Raw genomic sequence first — 10,923 nt, 5'->3', positions numbered from 1 at the left:
ATGGTGGCAGCTGGCACAGAGGCTTTCCCACAGGCCCTGGTGTGTATCCCCAGACACTCAAGAAGGCTCTATTGGAGAAGAGCTCGAAGCTATAGTGTGTTGCATTGTGTTGTGTCTGCCAACTGAGTATTTACATTTATTTGTGTTGCAATCTTGTTGATTATGTCAACGGTATTTATAAAGTAACATATAATAATACACCAAAAGAATCATCTTACTATCTGGTAATAACTCATAAGTTTTTCCATCTCAAACAATTAGATATAATCAAAAAAGTGATAAGATTAAATGAAATGAACAAGGCAAAAAAACATTAATGGAGCATCCAAAATAAAGAAAACGTTAAACAACAAAATATATATAAAATAAAAACAAAACGAAAAATAAAAATGAATATAGTAGAAGTAAAAGTAAAAATAAAATCATTAATATTTTCAAACAATTTTATAGAGACTCAAAGAAAAAATCACATTTCAAAGAATTTAAAACATAAATTTTATTTATCTTTTTTTTCGCTTCGAAATGTCGAAGCTATTTTTTTTCCAGCTTTTGATAGTTTTTTTGCTATAGTTTTTTTTCTTTGATTTGAACCATCTTTTGGTGATGTTTTTGTTTTTTTCGATTTAGAACTATAATGCTTTTCCGATTTAGGGTTCAAACTATCATTCTCCAATTGTTTGAGTTCGCATAGTGGAGAGGATGAAAAAGATACAGAAGGTGAAGAAGGAGATGATGATGAAGAGTCTTTTGACACAGGGTCGGTTAAAGGAGAAGCTGACTTCATTTTAACTGTATTGTTGTACAAATCTTTATCAATTGGAGAAGAAACTTTCTTGCTTTCATGTAACACATCACCATAATCATCATCTATTTCTCTCATTCGTTTTTCTCGAATTCTATTCATTTCAGACACAGAACTTTTCTCTATTAACAATAAAATCTCTTTGCTTTTATTATTTTCTACTGTAGGTAATTCAGCAAAACTAAGCTCTTTGGCATTTTCAACTGCATCATTAATTTGTAATTCCTTTTCTCCTTTCTTTTTCATTTTCTCAATTTTCTTTTCAATTTTCGTTTCTTTCTTCTCTCCATTTTGTTTTTCGTTATTTTCTGTGCAATTATCTTTTAAAAAGTCATCCTTTTTGTCCTCTAAAACTCCAGTATCTATCAGTTCTGTTTCTATTTTCTGCTTCTCTATTGATTCGTTATCGTTGATTTTGTTTTTCTCAAATTCGATTTCTTCTTCTTGATTTTCCTGAGTCAACTGAATATCAATATCTGTTTCAATTTTTTCATTTTCTTTATAATGGTCAATCAATCGTAATTTTGTACTTTTCATAATATTTGGATCTGAAACATTATCAATCATAGTACTAACAGAGCTTTTCTTTTTGGGTTTGGAAAACTCTTCTGCTAATTCAATAATTTCATCCCCAATATATATGTCATCTTTTGGATAATTAATCATCAGGAGATCATCTTTAAAATTATTGGCAAGGTATGTGATAATTATTTTATAATTTTTCCTCTTTTTGAATCCAAAAATGCCTGCTCTTCCAGAACTAATCATACTAGAGGCATTGTTGTTCATGATATTGATACTATCATTTTCCAAGCTCAAGTTCCGGTCTTCTCCTGAGATTGATTCATCTTTAAACAAGTTATTATTCAAAATGTCTATTTTATCTTCAACTTGAGTCAACACACCAGAGTCAACGACATTATCATCGGCTGTCTCACAGGCCCCATTCATGGTATTACTACTGTTACTATTGTTCACACTATCATCATTCTTAAAAAATTCCACCATATTATCTAAAAAATTAAGACAGGAAGAGTTGATCATATTATTCATGTTTCTGTTTTCCACAAGAATATTTAATACAAAAGGAAATAATTTTGTTTGAGTTATAATGTACATCGTATAATAATCATCGTTTTGCAGTAAAACGTTATTAAAACAGCGAATAGCAGACAATCTAATTTGCAAGTTGAATCCATTCTCTTTTGGAATCAACTTTGAAAGACCTGATAGTACGTGGTTTTCAAGAAAAAAGGCTCTTGCTCTTAATCTATGTTCATTGCAGCAAAAAGATATCAAATCACAAAGGTTATTGAACAAAGTGATATCGTATTTTGTTCTTTTTTTCTGAGTTCCGCCTATTTCATTTGAAGTTTGCAGTGGTGATTGCTTATTTAAAGCAATAATTGGAAAAAATAATTTTGGTGCGACAATTTTGTAAAAGGCGTCAAAATAGTAATCGCAATTTAATATTGGAGGCAAAACGTTGTTCATTCTAAAATTGATTCTATTGTTTTCAAAATCTTTGTTATAAAAGTCTGGTGATGGCGGTGAACGAAAATCAGAACTAGGATCAAATTCTTTTTGATCGTTGTTATCTATATTAAAATTATGGTTATTTAAGGAAATATCATTAAATGATGGAGTTGGAATGTTTAATAATCCTTTAATTGCCTCGAATATTTGAATTTTTAATCCTGAATTATTTTCTTGTAATACTAATTCGGTTAAAAGTAGTAGCAAAGACATGTCATCTGATAGTATCATTTCAGGTCTTCCAGTTGTGAATAGTCTTAAGTTTTGTTGTTGATTTTGCAAGTGAAAGTTATTGATTTGTATTTCTTCCGTGGTTTGGTTATTCATATTATTATTAAGAGATTCCGAATTATTGTTGGTTTCATTTTTTGGAATAAAAGTTTCGAGAGTATTTTCTTTAATTTTTTCATTTGTATTTTTCTTTGTATTTGTAGTTGTAATTGTTGATTTTTTTTTATCTTTTTCAGGCAAAATATTTTGAAAAGAATTTTTAGTTTCTACATTCAGATTTATTTCAATTTGTGGATCGATATTTTCTAGTAAAGTGTTTTTTTTCTTTTTTTTAAGGACATCGTCTTTGAATTGTTCTGTATCATTAGTGATGTCCTTGATTATATCATTTACGTTTGATTTTTGCGATTGATCAGTTGGATTTTGTTTTGGTATTTCTTTTTGATCAGATTGATTCTGTTTTAATATGTCTTTTTGATGAGTTTGAAGAAATGTGTTGTTTTCTTTTAGGTTGTTTAGATCATTAAAAAAGTTATTTACGGCATTTTGGGAGTTTAAGTTAATATCATTAGTAATGATGCTGTTGTTGGTGTTGATGTTTTTTTTGTAGATGTGGTTTATTAGTAGGACGTCTTGGTCAGTTATTGCCAAAAGGATTTCAGTTGCTAGAGTTCTTGAGTCAGTTTGAAGATCTTTTAGAGCGAATTGTAGCATTTTGAATAGGCCATTTTTGATGAGAGATTTATAGAACACGGATTTAGATTCTTGCTGCTGGATATTTTTGCACATTGTTATGAATTGGTAAATCATTTTGAGGGTGTTTCTCTTTTCTTCTAGGTTGTAGAGGGAGGAGTTGTTGACGGTGAAGATGTTGAAGATGTTTTTTAGAAAAAAGTCTGATTTTTCTAGATATTTGATGATGTCGCAATGGTTATAGTAGATGATGGTTGAGATTACGGTAAACATTGCGTCGTCGAGAAATCTTGCTAGCACAACGTCTTTTAGGTATTGGTAGATGAATGTTTTTTTTAGTAATTTTTTGAAGTTGATGAAGTTTAGATTTGAGTTGAAATTTGAGTTTGGAAGGATTTCTTTGAATCTTAAATCTGAGAGTAAGAATTGTCTGTATTTAGCTTTAAAGAGAGGGAAATCAGGATCGTATTCTAGTATGCCTATTATGTTGATTAGGATTGAGTTTTTGTAGAATTTAGTTATGACAGATTCGTTGTTGTTGTTGTTATTTGAGCCAGAAAATTGGATTGAGGAATCTATATCGTTGTCGAATAGGTGATCAAAAATTGAGTTTTCATTGTATAGAATTAAAGTTTTGATAATGTTGAAGAGAATGTGCAAGTTTTTGAGAAGATGGTTTTTCTCAGATTTTTGAAAGATTTTAATTAGTTTTAAAACAAAGTTGTTTTCGTGGATGAATTTTGCCATTGATAGTTTGCCTAAAGCTGTGGAGGAGTTTATTATTAGGATGTCTAAGATGTTTAGTAGATTTTTGTGATTTAGGGAAGGGTTTGGAGGAAATTCTATTGGATTTGATATGACTTCGTTGATTTCGCCATTTTCAGTGGTTGTGACAGAGACTAGAGAGATGGAAGGCTGCAAGATTTGCTGGACACTTAGTAGGAAGTCGCATAGTAGAGAGCAGCCTATTGATTCTTGAAAACTTAGAGCAATGTCCTGACCCGATGAGTCAGTCCATACTATGAGAGTAGTTTGTTGTTTTTGGTATTGAGTGTTTGGTTCAATTTTTGATTTTAGTAGAATTGAGTCGTCGTTGTTTTCCGAGTTTACTATTAAGTAAGCAAATTTGTTTTCAATTCTACCAAGACAATAGCCGGTTCCTTGATCTTGCCAGTCGTTATCGATCAAGTAGTATACTTTAACTCTTTTGGGAGATTGGAAGTGGTTTTGGAAGTAGGAAGCGTTGAAGGATAACGAGGACATTGTGAGGCGAGGATGTGAGTTGGGATAAGATATAGTATAGTATAAGGGATGAGATGAGATAAGATAAGATAAGACAAGATAAGATAGAGGATGAAGAGTGAGGGTAGGACAGAATTAGGCAAGGTAATATGGGATAAGATGAGATGAGCTGCGATGGAACAAAGTTTAGACAATCAAAAATTTGGGTCAATTGATAGCATAGTATGATTTGGAACCGAAAAACAACAACAAAACGCAGAGGTTGGTGTGAAACTGGAGGTAATTGGGATATAATTACACAATGAAGAAGCAGTGACCAGGAAATTGGATCAGAGAGCAGCAGTGGGAGATGCGAGATGGAGATAAGTGGAGCTGATGGTGGTGGTGGTGGAAAACACGCGTTCAGACACCAGAGAGGAATTGGAGGGGGTGCAGTGTTGCCGGGGAAAATGGGCGAGAGACTGGAGGTGCTGCTGTATTCTGGAGAAGGCGTGCCGCTGGCGTCGGGGTCGGGAGCTGAAGAGGCAGTGGGGTCTATGGGGTCTGTAAGTCTTGCTGGATTTGCTGGATTTGCTGGAGCTGATTATATCTGGTGATTAATTGGGACTGTAAAATGGCCTGTAGTAATTCCGGGTGGGCACGTGGCCGGCCGCCTACTTCAACTCGACAGTTTGCTCCGTGCCGACGTAGCGTCCGACGTCGATTTTCCACCGGTCGGCGAACGCGGGGCTCACAAAGCGACCGCCCAAAAAGTGTCTGATCCGGCCTTTTGCGGCGGAGTTGTGAGCCAAACGCACGAACTCCACGGCGGCGGGTTTGGGCGCGGTCAAACTGACCAAAACCTGCGGAAATAAGTTCCACTCGTCGTACTCCGGCAACGGACCCTTGTCGACGTCCCAGCCGGTGGGAAGATCGACGGAGATGATGGGCTTGAGCTTTTTCTTCAGCAACTGCTCGTTCTCCTGCTTCACCATCTTCAAGATCTGGTCAAAAGGCGCCCGGAGAGGAGGTCGGAACGAAAAGCCAAAGATGGCGTCCACAATGCCGTCGCTCTCCTCGAGCAACTTGCGCAACACATTTTCGTCGAAAATGAACTTCTGCTTTGTGGGATCGATCTTGTCTGTGTTCATCGTGATGATGGGGATCCCAAACCGGTGCAACTGTGTCTCGAGACCCTTGAAGCTACTGGAAGGCTTGGGGTAGTACACCGTGGGTTCGTAGCCAAAAAGCTTCAAGTGTCTGGCTGCCACCAATCCATCGCCGCCATTGTTGCCTGGCCCTGCTATGATGAGCATCTTCTTGTGGGTCTTGGGGGGATAGCTCTTGTAAACGCTCTCTGCTACTGACAATCCTGCGAGCTCCATCAACTGGTCCAACGAAAACCCAACGCTGGTTGACATCAACTCCTTGTCTAGTAAAATCGCATTTTTGCTGCTTATGGTGCGGAACGACATCTTCTTAATATCTATCTTGATGTTCCTGGTGTATCTTTTCTTAAATGCTAACTCTGTCTGATTCACCACAGTCTTGTTCTTCTTGAGGTCCTTCTTGCTTGTCTTTGTGGTGGACTTAATGTTGCTTTTTATATTCGCCTTCTTGGAATTGCTTTTGGCTGTTTTGCTGTTGAACTCCTTTGTGTTTCTCCCACTCGACAGAAAGGGGTAACTTAAAACTGAGTTGAATGAGTTTAAATACGAAAATATTAAATACGTCGGAACAATAAAATATAATGCAACTACAAATAGTGCAAACTTTTGTGCTAAATTCATTGAAATTGATATGAAAGAATTAACCCCAATCAAATTAAATAAAAAAAAATAAAATAAAATAAAATAGAATAGAATGAAATAAAACGAAATGAAATGAAATGGTTTTATATTATTTCTTATATCTGTATTGACACTTTTGCTTGCGTTTTCACCGCCGTCAATTAGCTTTTTCCACTTCACTTCGTAACCTTCGTAAACATCGTCAATTCCCTATTCTCTTTCCTCACAACGCTCACGGGATACTCTACATTTATTAGCATATTAATTAACGCTAATATTAATAAAACAAAAAGTAATTTTTTAAAATACTAATCAAACAAAGAATATATAAAAAAAAAATTAAACTAAAAACGTAATCAATCAGGATATCGATCTAATCTAAAAAATTATTCTAATAAATTATTCTAAAAATCAATAAAAAATCAATAAAAATTAAATAAAACAAAAGGAAAGAAATTTAAACAAGTTACTCAAAATTTAAATAATCCATCTTAGCAAGAAACTAATAAAAACACACAAAATGATAAAAAAAACAAGAAAAACAACAACAATTCATCATTAATTATGATCGATTAAAACGACCCACCTTTAAACTCTTCACTCTGTTTAATAATGAGTTACTATTCCCATTTGTATGGCTATTTGAAATATTCTCCTCAGACTTGTGATGGTGCATATGATTTCCAATTAATCTTCTGCTCAACGATTTCTTCCTCTTGACATTTGAATTCGCTCTGACCATGTTTTCTGGTGAAAACTCAATTGGTTTATCGAAATCGTCATTGGAACTTGAGCTTTTTTTGGGTCTAAGATCATTATTATTACTAGAATGACTTAAAAGTCTTCTACTCAACGATTTCTTTCTCTCTATTCCACAATTGTTATTATGATCGCCACTACTTAGAGCTTCATTGATGCTACTATAGTTATTACTGTTGCTATTGTCGTGGGATAATGTGCGGCTTAGGACTCTTCTGGAAAGAGATTTCTTTCTCGATAAGCTGTCGGTGATATTTTTATTCTCTTGAATAGCAGTTTTAGAAGCAGGTGCACCATCTAGAAAGGTTGAGGAGCCCAACCCCATGGTTATTTGGCCATGAACTGGCATTTCTTTGACTTTAGCGTCAAAAGCAATCACCGAATCATTTTTATCGAGCATTGCAATGTATTTTCTAGTAGGAGAAAGTGCTCTTTTATCATTTTCCGTATATTTATCATTATTACCATAGTTTTTGTTTTTGTTTTTGTTATTATTATTGTTATTGTTATTGTTATTATTATTATTATTATTATTATTATTATTATTATTATTATTATTATTATTAGTAGTAGTAGTAGTAGTAGTAGTAGTAGTAGTAATATTATCATTTTTAATATTATTATTGCTATTTTCATCAATTTTATTCACTTTTTTGGAATTAACATTTTCATGATTATTAATCTTATACTTTTGATTGGAAATATTATTATAATCATTAACTTGATCGTTGCCCATTATGACATCGATGGTTTTTTGCTTGGGGTTGTTTGGACCTAAGCCCTTTATCGAAGAATTAGGACCGTTGATAGGAAAAGCTTGAATTGGGGAAATTTTATTATTTTTGTTTCGATGGGGAGTACAAGCATCAAATGGACCATCATGATGAAAAGATGCACCGAATAATCCAGAGACATCTAATCGGTCGATAGTGTCCACACCACGCATTTTAACGTTGACATTTTTATTTTTCGAGCTTCTTTTGGGATGATGGTGAGCATGCGAAGATTTGGTTCTTTGTTTATTATTAATGACTTCTCTTGCTGAAAGAGATTTCGACCTTTGAATAGCAGTTTGATTACTGTAATTTCTAAGATCCTTTCTTGGAGGAGGAGGCGAAATGTGAGCATTTTTTCTTTGGGTCGAAAAAGATCTTCTTGGAGGGGAATTAATAGCACTGGTATTGGTAGCAGTAGGAAGAGGAGGATGGGGAGCAGTAGCAGTAGCAGTATTGGTAGTAGGTTGGTGGTAGATTTTTCTATTTCTGCTTCTATTGGGAATAGCAGGTTCTTCAATAGAAGGATGATCAAAAATATTTGGGATTGAGGATAAACTGTCGTTTATTGAATCTAGTGAATATGATCTGGCTGATCTAGTTGATCTTCCAGATGGCTTCTTATAGATCAAAAAAGAGTTTCCCTCATTATTGATTGAACTTGAATCGTAAAGAGCGTCAGCAAAGGGGTTTCTTGATTCGTTGCGAGCCGGTAAAGCCATTGTGATTGAAGATATACAGTTGAAAAGACAAAGAGAATAAGAGAGAAAGAGATAGCAAGAGAATAAAAAGGGAAAAATGAGGAAAAAAAAGACAAACCCAAAAAGAGAATAAAGGGGAGAAAACAAAAGAGCAAAAGAGATCAGAACAAGAACGAGGGATATCTATCTGGGTACCTGGTATCTACTATCAGTTGGTTTTCTTCTCCTTTTATATTTGATCTAGATTAGATCAAGGAAAATTGAGCTGAAAAATTATTGTCTAATGTTTGAAGTTAAATTGTCTCACAGTTTTGCTTTAAAATGAACCATCGGTGTCATTTACACTGAGAACGGCAGAACTATCTGTAACATTGCTACCTAGAGCAGATCAGCCCAGAGAAAGCCTGCTTTCTTTGTGCAGAAAACCAGCTGCTTCCATGGCACTGCTATTTCTGCTGTTTTTGCTGCTTCTGCTGCTTCTGCTTTTGCTGCCGGTGCTGTCTCTGCGGCCTTCACACGGGCACCGGCTTCGCGCCATCCCCAGCTTTCGTCGCTCCATCGCCCCGGAGCGCTGGGTTGCTGCATTGTCGTAGTGTTTGGACATTCTGCAGTAGCATCCTGCAGACACCCTGCTGCAGAGCACGTGTAGCATCCCTGCGTGCTTGCAACGCTGGAAGCTCCAATCGGGCACAAAAACGGGTGGCAGCACTGGAAATGAGCCTGCGGTGGTTGGACAGCCCGATTGGGAAAGAGCGCAGCACGAGAAGCACAGGAGGCACGGGAGGCACACGCAGCACAAAAACACACAAACAGCCCGTTTTCAGGCTCCGACGGGAGAAGCCAGCTGCCACCGAGCACGAGCCTCTTTGATGGTGCAAAATTCCTACTAGCTGAATATATTAAGTCTGGATTCAAGGAATTTCCAATCTAAAATAGTCACTTTTCATGAGCCTATTTAAAAATAAACCTGTTTCTCGACTACTCTATTTCATATAAATTCAATTACCTCCTCTGCTCTTGTCTATTCCAACTCTTTTTTTACTTTGTCTATTATTGTTTTTTTGTTATATTCTTATTTTTTAACTTGTTCTCATTCCATATTCGTTAGATCGCTCCATATTATACTTTTTTATTATTTTTTACTTTCCCTATCTCTCTTAAAATGTCTCAACCACAACTACCTGAAGGCTACACCATCAGAAGAATGGAAGCTGCTGACTATGACAAGGGCGTTTTAGATACTCTAGCCACTTTAACTACTGTCGGTGAAATATCAAAAAATGACTTCATCGAGCAAATCAACTATTGGAACCAAAATAAAGCAATTTATAACCCAACCGTTATAATCATCGAAGAAACTCAAGAAATCGTCGGAACTGGCATGGTCTTTATCGAAAAAAAATTAATTCATAATTGTGGAAAAATCGGTCATATTGAAGACATCTCCATTAAAAAATCACAACAAGGTAAAAAACTAGGTCTTTTCTTAATCAACTATTTGACTGATATTGCTCAAAAAAATAACTGCTATAAAGTTATCTTGGATTGTTCTCAAGAAAATATAAAATTTTATGAAAAATGTGGTTATAATAAAGACTGTTTCTCAATGGCTTATCGTTTCAAATTATAAACAATCCACTTATAATCCTATCGATTTATAATTTTATAGATTTATCTTATTATTATTCAGTATATATTTTTCTTATTATTATTCAGTATATATTTTTCTTATATTCCATACCCCATACTTTATATCTTGTCTAAAACCTCGATAGATACAATAGAATTTCCCCGAACAATCGCTGTTCCAATCTGAATCTTGCTCTCTTCCTTATTCTTATATCCACCAATTTCCACTCCCTCGTCAACTGTCAAATTCAAAAATACATCATATCCTCTTAGTATCCCAACTATTTTTCTTGACCCATTCAATTGTATACTAACTGTTTTATCCATATACTAATTATAATATCATTTGCATGGACATCTACATGTCCATGTAAAGGTAAATGTAGATGTGTTAGTTTTATATCCCAATAATTATACGCCATTTATTACTCTCAAATTCACAACATAATCATACCTTTTTCAATTCAGGAGCTGAAACCATCTTTAAACCTATCTTATATCAAATATTATCCTCAAATTTTATATCACTTTTGACTAACTCACCCTTTTCTTTCTCATTCAAAGCTATTTCTCTTTTCTTCCTCTGCATCTGAGATATCAAAATTTTGGTAATCTAGATCACGTGAAACTTTAATGTCTACCATAAAATTCTATACACTCTAAACAAAAACTGAGACACAAATAACGGAATATATCGATATATGTATAATCATCAGCAAAACAACTTGATCATCCTTCTCTATTCTTTCTTCTTCTTCTCTATCTTTTCTTTATTTTTTCTTCTTTTT

The 10,923-nt window shown here is 34.7% G+C and overlaps 6 protein-coding genes across 6 annotated transcripts; 2 read left to right on the top strand and 4 right to left on the bottom strand.

Annotated features, from left to right (window-relative positions):
- Nucleotides 1-2,050: 2,050 nt before the first annotated feature.
- Nucleotides 2,051-4,525, bottom strand: PSY2 (Psy2p; the record flags this gene model as incomplete). The annotated part of the gene is made up of 3 exons (XM_020190888.1): nucleotides 2,051-2,576; nucleotides 2,909-2,925; nucleotides 3,110-4,525. Coding segments are annotated over 3 exons (1,959 nt in total), but the record flags the coding sequence as incomplete, so codon positions are not given.
- Nucleotides 4,526-5,157: 632 nt separating this feature from the next.
- Nucleotides 5,158-5,958, bottom strand: NNR1 (NADHX epimerase; the record flags this gene model as incomplete). The annotated part of the gene is made up of 1 exon (XM_020190892.1): nucleotides 5,158-5,958. One exon carries the CDS (start codon nucleotides 5,956-5,958, stop codon nucleotides 5,158-5,160), a length of 801 nt encoding a protein of 266 aa, XP_020044976.1.
- Nucleotides 5,959-6,645: 687 nt separating this feature from the next.
- On the bottom strand, nucleotides 6,646-8,905 carry ASCRUDRAFT_77677 (Pal1-domain-containing protein). Its single transcript, XM_020193962.1, has one exon. It carries the CDS (start codon nucleotides 8,525-8,527, stop codon nucleotides 6,836-6,838), a length of 1,692 nt encoding a protein of 563 aa, XP_020044975.1. The 5' UTR covers nucleotides 8,528-8,905; the 3' UTR covers nucleotides 6,646-6,835.
- Nucleotides 8,906-8,943: 38 nt separating this feature from the next.
- Nucleotides 8,944-9,376, top strand: ASCRUDRAFT_72348 (uncharacterized protein; the record flags this gene model as incomplete). Its single annotated transcript, XM_020192061.1, has 2 exons — nucleotides 8,944-9,095; nucleotides 9,145-9,376. The coding sequence occupies 2 exons, from the start codon at nucleotides 8,944-8,946 to the stop codon at nucleotides 9,374-9,376; spliced, it is 384 nt and encodes a 127-aa protein (XP_020044974.1).
- A 292-nt stretch (nucleotides 9,377-9,668) lies between these two features.
- GNA1 (glucosamine 6-phosphate N-acetyltransferase) lies at nucleotides 9,669-10,136 on the top strand (the record flags this gene model as incomplete). The annotated part of the gene is made up of 1 exon (XM_020190900.1): nucleotides 9,669-10,136. The coding sequence occupies one exon, from the start codon at nucleotides 9,669-9,671 to the stop codon at nucleotides 10,134-10,136; it is 468 nt and encodes a 155-aa protein (XP_020044973.1).
- Nucleotides 10,137-10,255: 119 nt separating this feature from the next.
- SMX2 (mRNA splicing protein SMX2) lies at nucleotides 10,256-10,616 on the bottom strand (the record flags this gene model as incomplete). Its single annotated transcript, XM_020190890.1, has 2 exons — nucleotides 10,256-10,465; nucleotides 10,590-10,616. 2 exons carry the CDS (start codon nucleotides 10,614-10,616, stop codon nucleotides 10,256-10,258), a joined length of 237 nt encoding a protein of 78 aa, XP_020044972.1.
- Between the last annotated feature and the right edge of the window lie 307 nt (nucleotides 10,617-10,923).

This window comes from Ascoidea rubescens (assembly GCF_001661345.1).
Source record: "Ascoidea rubescens DSM 1968 unplaced genomic scaffold ASCRUscaffold_16, whole genome shotgun sequence".
Classification (NCBI taxonomy): domain Eukaryota; kingdom Fungi; phylum Ascomycota; class Saccharomycetes; order Ascoideales; family Ascoideaceae; genus Ascoidea; species Ascoidea rubescens.
Note: the sequence above shows the minus strand (reverse complement) of the source record. Positions and strands in the feature narration are given on the sequence as shown.